At 34.4% G+C, this 12,936-nt stretch overlaps 2 protein-coding genes across 3 annotated transcripts in view; one reads left to right on the top strand and one right to left on the bottom strand.

Annotated features, from left to right (window-relative positions):
• LOC128223821 (uncharacterized) overlaps window positions 1–2,524 on the bottom strand; it is a 32,680-nt gene extending 30,156 nt beyond the window's left edge. The window contains exon 1 of one of the 2 annotated variants that reach the window (XM_052933240.1): window positions 2,490–2,524. In XM_052933240.1, coding sequence (XP_052789200.1) covers window positions 2,490–2,507 — 18 coding nt within the window. In that variant the 5' untranslated portion in view covers window positions 2,508–2,524. Of the gene's footprint in view, window positions 1–2,430 lie in introns of both variants that reach the window. The other variant, XM_052933239.1, reaches the window with a different exon arrangement.
• A 7,349-nt stretch (window positions 2,525–9,873) lies between these two features.
• LOC128223767 (protein crumbs-like) overlaps window positions 9,874–12,936 on the top strand; it is a 59,697-nt gene continuing 56,634 nt past the window's right edge. The window contains exon 1 of the mRNA XM_052933135.1: window positions 9,874–10,112. Coding sequence (XP_052789095.1) covers window positions 10,049–10,112 — 64 coding nt within the window. The 5' untranslated portion in view covers window positions 9,874–10,048. The remainder of the gene's footprint in view (window positions 10,113–12,936) is intronic.

The following is a 12,936-nucleotide window of genomic DNA, read 5'->3' as shown; positions in this document are numbered from 1 at the left end:
AATACTTTTCCATTACATGCATGACCACAATGCATCCGCCAAAAAATCTGTATAGATCTCCATTTCCAATGAATGGTGATATATGACCACATAATTGATTACCATCCTATTATACCCATACAATATTTACCAAAAAAACACGGTTTGACTTGCTGCACTATTTTTATGCTTACTGGACCAATAATATATTTCAAATCACAAAACCTAAAATGTGAAATTATACCATGTTAGGGAAATGTTATGAGACAAATGAACTGAAATGAGGAAATAAAATGCTCATAAAGGAAAATATCAGTATCCGTGGCATAAAGACGAGAGTTGTGGATAGAAAAATGGATTTGCTCTAAAAAAAAAAGGAGTAACTTACTCATTTCATCATTTCTTTTCAATTGAGCCAACAAAGTATACAATCAACAATAAATAAATGTGCCAATATTAACTTTGGAATTGAAATAACACTAAAAACTTATTTTTTTAAATTAACAAAATGTACATACAGGATCAGTAGCACCATTGATTCCAGAAATTTAATATTGATAGTTGTTGAACAGCTACAATTAATTGATTCTATTCAATAAGAGTTTCATCACTTACCGTCTGTTAAAGAAATACAAGCCTTTGAAATTAACTAAAATACTAAAGAATCAGAATAAGTATATCAGAGATAAAAAATAATAGCTCCATTCGCTATGGCTTTGAAAATTTTAATTTGCACACTGTTAGTGAAAACGTGCAGATAAAGCCACTAATGCCATTCAATCTTTTAATCTTAAATTCCAGGCAACATACATCACAAATTCTAGCAAATTATTGTTCATAAAAAAAACATTCTAAAACAAAAACGATCATTGAGAGAATATGTGTACACATTTTCTTAACAATTATGTGTTTCTAGTCATGTTTTTAAGAAATAAGAAATCAACCTTGACCCCTCCTGGCAATAAAAGGAGATTCTTAAGTGTAGTGTAGCATCCCAAAACTACTAAAATAAATAAATGTAGGTATTGCAAATTGTGATTAAGTTTTTAGCATGATTTTTTGAGGCAAATATACATTACACCAATTCATTATTGCAAAAGACACTTTCTTGCATATGACACCTTCGTGAATTGCTACCAATTAATAGCTTTTTTCTTTCATGTTAACATATTCTGAAAGCATGATTATGTTAGGACCAATGTATTAGCAAATCATATTAGGGCTTACAAAAAGTTGTTTACATTGCCCATCATTGAAAACCTCCAAAAGCTATGTTTTGTTGACTGAAACGACACAGTACCAGTGGTTAACCAAAGATGATGGCTTAGAGAAGTTGTGTTCAAAGTGTGGCACAATCCTGAATCAGTCGCAATATGGTTTGCAAACTTTTTTCTTTAGATTATCACCATGAAATAAGTATATTACGAAGAAGAGTATTCCAGGACTATACAAAAAGCACATCCTTGATACCCAGGCTATTCACAATGTTTAACTCCATTGAATACGTTAGGCAAATTAGCAAGAACCGTGAAAAGAAAATGAGGTGAAATCCAGATGTTTGATTGGGCGCCCAAGACAAACCTCAAGCAATAGGGATAGTGCGAAATTTTAATGAATATATTAAGGCGTTATGAAGCTTCGCTACTCTTTTACCCCCAAAGAATTGTCTGTTAATATAATAAATGAGCATGGGTTCTGACAATGCGAAAGCTGTGTAACGGTCCGACATGTACTTTTTTAACAAAGATTTAAAAAAAAATCAAAACTGTCAAAAGATTTCTACCTTACCGACTTATTAAATCTGTTTTTAAGTTTACTAGGAAAGACTTAAGAAGAATTTAAATTAACTTGCATATTCTCTGGAAGAATTTTTATACTTGATGGGTGTTTTGTTGTCCATACACAGTAAAATTTAGCTCAAAATACATACATTTTCAAAAATTAAGAACAAAATCACTGGCTTCTTATGTACAAGAAAGGAAAATCTTGCTTTACAACAAATCATCTATCAATATCAACCACTTCAAACAAATGACACACTTTTTGTATAACAAGATACCATCATAACACAACCTACAGTATGATGAATATTGAACTTCACTGTTACTATTTATAGTAACAACCATGTCCTCGGTTTACATTGGCGTGAAAGCCAACAGGAAGCAAACTCCGATTTCTGCGACAAATCACAGATTTACCCAAATCTAAGGATATGATAGCTAAGATGACGATAAAATACATCCAATAAACCCAGGATTGTTTAAGAAATAACAGAATACGACGACGAAAATAGCCTGGGAATCCGTCAAAACCAGCCCGGAAAAGCAAAAGGCAAACTTCTCTGAAGAGCTTACCGTTTCTTTGCCACCTTTAAATTATCTTGTGAATAAGTCAGTAACATTTGTTTTGGTATGTTTCAATCAATATATGAAAATGACATTAATTCATTACCTTTATATTGCAAACATTATCCATAACAAGTTAAACCAACGGAAAATGTAAACAAGTACCTGTTCGGTTTTGTTCATCTTGCGGCAATGGAAAACAATCATCGAGTGCGCATGCGCAGTAAATTACCTTTTTTCTAATCGCTGCACTTTTGACTCCCGCGGTAATGTTGTAATTACCACATGGCATTTTCAGCATACGGATATGAGCCATAAATGCTGCCATTTAAACAATAGAGAATATTTTGTTTTCGAAATAAGGGATGTTTCTTAAACAGGGTGCAATATATAAATGGAATGCACAGAAAACCATGAGCTGTTCTATCGACTGGTTTTACTCAGTTCCAGGCACGTGTCTTTGACGCAGGCTCGAGCATCCAGCATTTTATTTTCATTTGTCGCCTATGGATCTATATTGCCTAAATTAAAAGTTGAAAACAAAAAATCTATCACAGATTTTTTTCTCTCTATTCTCACTTACACGTGATCAGTTATATTTAAACCCTCGTGGAAATACTTAAACTAAATACTACTACTACTACTAATAATAATAATTCCATAATAATAATAATAATTAATAATAATTATAACAGTTCCAGAGAGAAATAATCATACAATAAAAAACTAATAACACTCGATCATCGTTCTAAAAAAAATAGTCACATATAAAACCTCCATTCGTTTTGGGAGGAAACGCATATATGTATCAATTTTCATGCTGTATGCATGTATGTCATTCGGAATTCCTCGGCCATTGTCCATCGAAAACAACCTCGAATGTAAATGGACTGTTTACAATGTCAGAAATCTTTACATTTAACTACGCTGCAAGTCGATCGTGTAGTAATTTCAGTTTAGCAGTAAAACTTATTGACTTTTCTCTTGGCACGGACCTATAAACCATGGTTATGGTTTATAGGTCCATGCTCTTGGGTATCTTAATTCATGATTTATACAATAATACACTATACCGGCAATTAATTAAACTTAGTCATACAAAATACACCTTAAAACACTAAAATATGTTAATACCATTATTCATTTTTTACGAACTACATGTACTTCTACTGATGTACCGGCGTACATCCGAGGTTGTTTTCGATGGGAAATGGCCCGACGGAGTTCCCATTGGCAATTATGTACGTGGCAAAATAATAATAAACAAAAACGTTATTAGCGCCAGCGTATTTATTTCGGGACTTATATATGTGCAGTTTCGTGGGGGTTGATATAAAGCAGATTCTTGCAATTATGAAGTCATTTTTCTTTTGATTCATTAAATGCCGAATTCAGGTATCATTATAATAAGGCATCTACATCTAGCACAATTTCCGCTCATTGTATGCATATTAGATCTTCTTACTTTGAACATTAGTTTAAATTTAAATTTAAAACTGTGTTTTGTAAGTGGGTTTTGAAAAAAAAGTATGGCTTAAGGTTATTGTACCTTTTATTGAAGAAGATCTTCCTACTTTGAACATTAGTTTAAATTTCAATTTAATACTGTGTTTTGTAAGTGGGTTTTGAAAAAAAAGAGTGTGGCTTAAGGCTGTTGTACATGTTTTTTGAAGAAGTACGAAACTACCGTACTAAACCACAGAGACTTGAATTATGATGCAGATCCCAACAGCTGCCCCTGGCTTACTTTAAATAGTTGCCTGTGGCCTCAGTTGAGTAAAATCAGTCTTGATCCTGAAAATGAAAAATATACAACATTTTATGGGCTGCTTATCACGCGATGGAACACAATACAACTATTAATTGTAATTTGGCGACGATATTAATCGTGATTTGGCGACGATATTTCAACATTCTATAAAATCTAAAAATCCACTAGGGTTATATAGTCAATTATATAACCCCAGTAGATTTTTAGATGTTATAGTCATGATTGGCAACTATTTAATGTAAGCCAGGGGCAGCTGTTGGGATCTGCATCATACATTCAAGTCTCTGTGTAATATTTATCTATGTGCTATACATGCTCGAATACTAAATGTTTTTACATATGAACTATTGACTATGATCGCCATATAAATATATATATATATGAATATGTATCAGCTTTTGCAATGATCAAGGGTCATTTCGACTTATTTCATTGAAACCATGTATTTTGAATGTTTGAAATGAAATAAAATCATTTTCTTCTATTAAACTACTAATACATGCAAACCGTTACCATGTGCCAGGAATGCTCACGTTTAGTTAGATAATTACATAGTATGTACAAACACTATGCCTCAGATTCCACTTAATCAGTTGCGGCCTGTCAAAATGCAATATTGCAAACTATATAGTGAGGATCTGATTACTACTTATTCAAAGACTTGGACGATGAAATATTATATAAAACCAAATGATAAATAAGGAGGTCGGCCTTCAGGAAGTACCACGCTTGCTACTTTGCATTCAACCTTCACACAGCGGCTACTTCCCTTTGTCACCCATCTGCTCAAAGGGAGATAACTGCGTAGCGCTCGAATACGTACTGTCGAAAATAGATTTCTTTTGAAACACAAGGATCGATCTCCGATAATCGATTGAATAATCTTGGCATCGATTATCGCTTTATGACGGTATTTTCTAAAATATAAGGAAAACATGTAAAAATAACAGTATAAAATATGGAGCCCTCATTGAGAGTTTACTTTGAATAAACCAAAAGAAAGCATTATATTTTGCTTTTAATGTTTTTGATTGTTACATACACACTACATACGATTTAAATAGTAATATACTTTTACTTCATCCAGTAAGAAGAGCAAAACAGATTTATAAGTTATTCTTTGTCCTCCAATGAAATCGCTGTATTGCGATTGAAATTTGAAAATCATCCCGTCTCATAAAATGCCCAGACCCCTTGATAAGGATAAAAAAATGTCAGTTATTTTCCTCAATGCGGTTTACATAAACAAATTGTGCGTGACAAAATAGGTTTAAACATGTTCAGTGTGTGTATAGCACGTGATAAATTACGTCATATATGCTACGTCGGAAAGCAACATTTTGTTTCGAATAAAGACTTTAAATAAAGATAACTTTTCTTTTATTACACCATTTTAAATAAAACAAAGGGCAGTCTATGCCGCTTACAGAGCCCCGCCTTCTTGTTATTTCTGAAGTTTGATAAGGTGATTAGTTTCATCAAACACTTCGACAAACCTGTTTCCAAAATAATGTTTTAACAGTGCTCCGTCAAACGGCCGTATTGTGAAAGGTTTGTCGAAGTGTTTTATAAAACTAAACTCTCAATCAAACCCTTGTAAAAGACCAAAGGTTGGGCTCCGTAGGCGGCGTAGACAGCGCTATATTTCATTTAAAATGGTGAATAAATAGTGAAGTTATATTTGTTTTAAGTCTTCATCCGAAGCAAAATAGTGCCTTCAAACGTAGCATTTATGACGCAATCTATCACGTTGTATACAAACACTGATGTTATTGTGTTTTTTTATGGAGCATATGACTAGCGCTCGCTACTCTTGCTTGTGATGTTATCAAATCAAAATATGATTCAGAACGATATTACCTTATACTCACACAGCATATAAAAGTGATAACTTAATTGTGTATGCAATAACATGAATAACAAATACATTGAGAAATGCATATCATAGAAATGAAGTACATGTACATATTTATATGTCATCAACAACTTATCATATTCCGTCGCATGCATAAATGTATATATTAAACTGTACAGAATGATAGCTGCAATAATTTATTCTCACTAGACACATTTAACCTATAATGTTCGCAAATTCGATTAAAAACAGAAAAAATATCGAAATGGCTCGACTGAATATTTCTGACGATCAATTTTATATGCGGCCAACGAATTTTAATTTTTAAAGTCTTAGTAAAAGTAATGTGTTACCAACTTAATAGCTGTACTGAAATACGTACGAAGTTTGACTTTTCCGACTTTTCATCAGTCTCGCGCTAAAGTTTCACTGCGGCACCGGAAGTTGCACGAAATTTTGTGATTTAAAAATGCATTCGTTACTTATCTTGTTTTGTTTACCGTCAAACGGACATTGAGGCGTATGCTTGTCTGTCAGTTACTCGTACATATAATTCACCACAAAAAGCATACATTTTTTCCGTCAAACGGACATTGAGAATTACAATTGTCTTTCTGTCAGTTGCATGCACATCTAATTCACCTTAAGAAGCATCCATTTATTAAACGCCAAACTGACATCGGCACTTTCGTCTGTCTGTCTGTTAGTTGCGCGCACACCGACACTTCACCGGAAGAAGCATACATTTTTTATCGTCAGACTGACATTGAAACTTTATGTCTGTCTGTGTTTCGCGCACATCAAGTCCACCGGAAGGAGCACCCATTTTCTACCTGTAACACGGACATTGAGAATTATGTTTGTCTGTCTGTCAGTTGCACGAACATCCATTTCGCTGGGAGAAGTACACATATGTTTTACCCGTCAAACGGACATTGAGATATTTTGATAGTCTCTCTGTCAGTTGCGTGTACGGAAGAAGCACACCTTTTCTTGACCGCTCAAATGGCATTGAGACTTACGGTTGTCTTTATGTCAGTTGCGTGTACGGAAGAAGCACACCTTTTCTTGACCGCTCAAATGACATTGAGACTTACGGTTGTCTTTATGTCAGTTGCGTGTACGGAAGAAGCACACCTTTTCTTGACCGCTCAAATGGCATTGAGACTTACGGTTGTCTTTATGTCAGTTGCGTGTACGGAAGAAGCACACCTTTTCTTGACCGCTCAAATGACATTGAGACTTACGGTTGTCTTTATGTCAGTTGCGTGTACGGAAGAAGCACACCTTTTCTTGACCGCTCAAATGACATTGAGACTTACGGTTGTCTTTATGTCAGTTGCGTGTACGGAAGAAGCACACCTTTTCTTGACCGCTCAAATGACATTGAGACTTACGGTTGTCTTTATGTCAGTTGCGTGTACGGAAGAAGCACACTTTTTCTTGACCGCTCAAATGACATTGAGACTTACGGTTGTCTTTATGTCAGTTGCCGGGTACATCAAATATACCGGAAGAAGCACACTTTTAATGACCGCAAAACTGGCATTGAGACTTAGGTCTGTCTGTCTGTCAGTTACACGCACATCTAATTCACCGAAAGAAGCATCTATTTTTTGGCTTCATGGTGTATGTGCCACGGATTGCATGCTCTACACCAGTAATTAAATAAATGACAGTAACACAAAGGGACTGACATACGCACCGAGTGATCGTGTTTCTATATAAGTATTTCATTTGTAGGTATGAATATACCCTGAGGATAGAATATGCATTCCGAGACTTCCGTTTTAATGCAAATATGGTGAAAATAGATATAAATAACTTTTTTTAGACCAGACACGCAATTTGCTTTTCGTTATAACAAACAATATTTTCTAAATTCTCAGCATTTGCCCACGATATAGATCAGTAACCGAGAATAGTGTACATTTTTTTCCGCTTAGCCTCCGCTATGTTTTAAAAAAATGATATGAAAAAAACAAACTTACAGCGATAATCCTTTCCGAATCGAGCTGTTTTTTGCTTCATGTTATAACAAAATGTGACGTCACAAATCACGTGGTATGTCCACACTAATGGTAGATGCTTTTTCTCCCAACTCAGTTCAACAAAATACAGTAAAATTTATTAACTTATTTTTAAATATGGTTACTTTTTTATCTTGGACCGTGGGCAAGATAAGGATTTCCAGCATGGACAAATGTTTGGATCTACTTATCTGGGGTGGGAGCTTAGGTATTCCCTTATTTCAGTGTACTTTCAAATAGGTAAGCACATGTAATGCACCAGTCATTTGTAACCACGCCCCCGCCCCCAGGTCCGGGGAATAGCGGGGACTTTGACTTTCGGTCCAGCCAACCCAGGGACCCTAGGTAAGGCCCATTCCCCGCTATATTCTTGCGAACACATAACCATCGCATTCACCCGGCACTGCGGGGCCACCTGGAAGGTAAAAACACGGCCCATTTACCTGGCTATCCCCGGTATACCTCCGGACCTGGGGGCCGTGGATACAATTGTCTGGTGCATAATAAAACAGGTTTATTTTGTTTTCATATTTAATATATACTGTTATGTCGCATTTACCTGTGTTGAATTATTTCTCATAGTTTTGATAAATGTATTTAATTCATATTTTCATGTTTTCGTTTAAAAACACTGACTCATAGCATCAGTTCGCTAGAGCGGCAACTGTCACTTATGTTCAAACGTTCGATCCGAGCGAACCGTTGGTAAGATCTCGACAAGCCCCGTCAATAACCAACGCGTCCGCGGGTTCAACCCGAGGAGCCTGTGGCCTCGGTTGCTAGAGTCAGGCATTACTAAGAAATTCTTTTTGTTATTTATTTCTTTAAGTTCGTGAATATTACAAACACAGAAAAAAACAGAACCTAAAATTGAATTTGACTTTCATCGTCATACAAACAAGAATGAACCCGCCTTGTGACATGTGAATTAAACTTCATTGAACACATACGAAAGAAACTTATTGTATCTTGAAACTTGAGAAGCAATATAAATTATCATCACAAGCATATCAATGTTTATATAATGGATTTCTCGGAATGAGTGCGAATTAAGTCGGTCACTTACACAGTAAATTATCACATAAATTAGCAAGTACAATGGTAAATTTTCTTATAACGTATTATATGAGTGCATTTAATGTCTACACAGGACAGAAAATAGTTTAGCAGTAACCAAGCATTATAGATACGAGTTATATATTATATCATTTTAAGTCAGACCAACGCGTTTATTTTCCCAAATATTAAAATGCGGCTGTGCGATATAGAGGCTCCTACCTGGGAGTAGGATTGCGTCCAGCTAAAAAAGAATTATACAACAAACATAGTGGATAGTTGCATTGTAAGATCTTAATTTATTAAATGATTGGAAAATAGTATATATAGTGACATCAAATTTTATGAACAGCGCGTCAAATTGTATGCGAACGTAACCGTCTTGAATTGGACGTGAGGACGGCCGGGCTAAAATTTCATAACAGTGAAAAAAAAAGTTTGGATCATTCATACATAGATTTTATTCCACTGATAAACCCCTATAAACCACCGGAAAGCATACAATAAATGATGTTAACATAATTACTGATCTCCGTCAAACTTAGAAGGTCGATTGAAGTGGGACAGCAACTGCGACAAGGGACAATAAACACCGCGTAAATATAGACTATACGCAACTTAATTATTGGGTTGTTTCCCTTCAACTACCTGTAGCACCTGTAATTTCATTCGCTTTGATCGCAACGACAATGGAGACGCGCGCTGATTCCCACAGATAAACGTCACGCTTCAATACACACGTGCTAGTACAACTGTATCATTTCAATACACATGCTTTGCATTCCATTTAATCCCTGTAAAATTGATTTTAGATCAAGAACAAACAAACCGAATAGTAGTAAATTAAATTGAGATCTAAATATAGAATTGGAGCGGTATACAAGTACCGTCACGTGACACAGTTGTGTACCTTAATTGTAGGTTGTATCATTCTTAAGGTGTGTTTAGTGTCTTGACCCACGGGATTGCACGGAAGTTTCTGAGAGCATTCACGGATTATAGCCATGACACTATGCCTGGATTTAAGCTGATTAAAAGATGGACCAGGGTTAAGGGTCCCTTTCGTTTCATAATAGGTAAGTTGTTTACATTACGGTACATTAACATCGATCTATAACATAATTGGCATTTTTTAGTAAAGTACTATCTTACAATATCGCATCGTCGTTGAAATGCGAGGTACACAAGATAAAACTTATCTTAAGGTGTTTTGATATTATAGAGTATACGCTGGTTTATTTAACTGTTATACTCCGAACCTTTACATAAGCCTTTTTAATATAAAAAAGAGGTTAATATAATAACTGGCATGCTGATACTAGCATTTATATACAGGAGTGTACTGTCAGCATTAGTCACTTTTCCATTATTGTAAAATTGTTTACATAATTGTCTGATGAATGTACATTTTAAATTTTATCTGATACGTAAATAATACTTCTGCTTGAAATTTTTCTGTAATTGTTATATCAATTAAATGGTTTTGCTTTATCTAGGATTATTCAAAATGAATTAGTGCTTTAAAGATTAACCTATTGTTATAACCTCGGCTTGTATTCATACAACATCTTAAGACATTTGCTAACTTAAGTTTCATTCCTAATATTGTCAAAGTCAAATTAGTCTTATCAATAAGTGTCTTTTACATCTAAAGGTATGATTTTTGAATATTTTTTAGTCTTTTACCCTGTTTATATAAGGAGATTTACCTGTATGTATCCATAGGGGAGAATTTACCCTAGGGAGCAAATTTCCCCTTTGTTTTCAGGTGGGATGCCTGAGTTTGCCAGGGGGGGGGTATTTAAATTTTGGCATATTTGGTATTTGGCATATATATATTTCAGATAATTGTAATAAATAAATAATTATATATATATTCATTTTTCAAATATTCTCTCTTGTAGAAACATTTGACTCAGGAATTACAACAAATATTTGAAAAATGAATATATATGCCAAATACCAAATATGCCAAAATTTAAATACCCCCCCCCCCCCCGGCAAACTCATATATGTTAAGATATTTGGTCATTTCTAAGGCTTGTAATACCCCAGGAGTATCATAGCTTACATAAGTTAATGCTACTGAACTCTGTAAACAGTTGATGAAATAAATGTATGTAAGGTTTAAAATAAGTTATCCAACAGTCTTACAATAATTCAGTGTGAGGAACCAGGACTTTTATATAAGTTTATTAAGTGAAAATAATAGTATGATATATAAATATTTCTATTACAAGCCATTTGATCAACATGATGTTTTATATACAAAAATAAATTTTGTTTCCATTGCCCCAAAAATACCACAATTTTCCTCCCTTTCTTTTTTTTTTTTTTTGGGGGGGGGGGGTGTCATATAAACAGGTTATATGAAACTGAAGTGTTTTTGACATTTCAAGATTTGAACATTGATATCATATGGCAAGGGAGATGAGTTAAATAAGGAAACAACTTAAAATGATAATGTTTTATTACCCAAGCCCAGATATCTTGAACATTCTTCAGCTCTGTAACAAATTCAAGTATCTTATTTCATTGAGCCAAATAACTTCTTAATCTTGATTTTATAACCCAAAACATAGTTATCATGACTATGTATCAAATAATTTCCTTTAACTTTTTAGTATCATGTTCTTTAAAACAAAAACTATTGGGTTAAGTTAGATCTTGTTAAAATGGACTTAAGATTGATCAAAATATTGGGGCCTGGGGCAGTATTTATAAAACTTTTTTTTTCAAAGTCATTTCCAGTCAATTTCTTAAAATTTTCAAAAAAGGCAAATGAAAAGAAACATTAAAGTATGTTTTTTCAATAAGGTCAATAGAAATAATGTTTTGAGATAACTTTTTCTAAAAAACTATTTTTTATTTCATATGACTTAAAAGATACTAATATAAGGAATGTTACTTAAGTTAGGAAATGACTTAAAAAGTTTTATGAATACTGCCACAGCTGTTTAATTTCAAGGGGCTTAATAAAACCAAATCTCTGATGCAAAATATTATAACAAGGATCTCTTTTAGTAATTTTTAGCTATACTGGCCAAAGGCCAGAAGAGCTTATGCGATGGTAATGTGTACGTAATATGTGCATCCGTGCGTCCGTGCGGTCGTGCGTCCGTGCGTCTGTAAACAATTGCTTGTGAACACGATACAGTCTAACTTGTACAGTATCTAGATATCCATTAGAGCTGGGTTCTTTTCGAAAACCAGCCAGATCCGCCCATGCATGCCTACATTATGGCCCTTGATAGTATAAAAAAATGCTATTGTGTATACAATTGGTTGTGAACACGATACAGTCTTCAGTTTTGATTGTATCTCGATGAAACTTGTAGAGTATCTAGATATCCATTAGAGCTCGGTTCCTTTCGAAAACCAGCAAGATCCGCCCATGAATGCCTAGATTATGGGCCATGAAAGTTTTAAAGAAATGCTTTCTATTTTTAGCCAGGTCTGCAGGAGCGAATTCTATTTTTAGCCAAGTTTACATGTACATGTAAATGCAAGTCTAGAGTTAAGGGAGACAATTTGCAAGTCTAGGATTTTGAGAGACAATTTGCTTTTTGCTTCTGCAGTTGATTTTGTGAATTACTCTGCCTTGTTCTTGTTGAAAGCCCAAAGGCCATTTTTTAGCTTTAAGTTCTGTAGTTTGCGCATTCATCTTAACAAAATTGGTTGTGAATGTTTAAGTTGTGCACCTGGTATCATTACTGGCCTCACCCAGGGTTCACAGGTTTGGTAAACATAAATCTGGAAAGGTTTGAAAATCTTTTTGTGTGTTCATGCATCCATCTCAGCACAATTGATTGTGAATGTTTGTTCAAATTGATCAATGTTGTCCTAGGATGCCCTTGACTTTGACCTTTTGACCAACTTTTTTTAACTTTTAAAACTACA

The sequence above is a fragment of the Mya arenaria genome, chromosome 17, assembly GCF_026914265.1.
Source record: "Mya arenaria isolate MELC-2E11 chromosome 17, ASM2691426v1".
Taxonomy (NCBI): Eukaryota; Metazoa; Mollusca; class Bivalvia; order Myida; family Myidae; genus Mya; species Mya arenaria.
The sequence above is the reverse complement of the archived record's forward strand: the minus strand, read 5'-3'. Positions and strand labels throughout refer to the sequence as shown.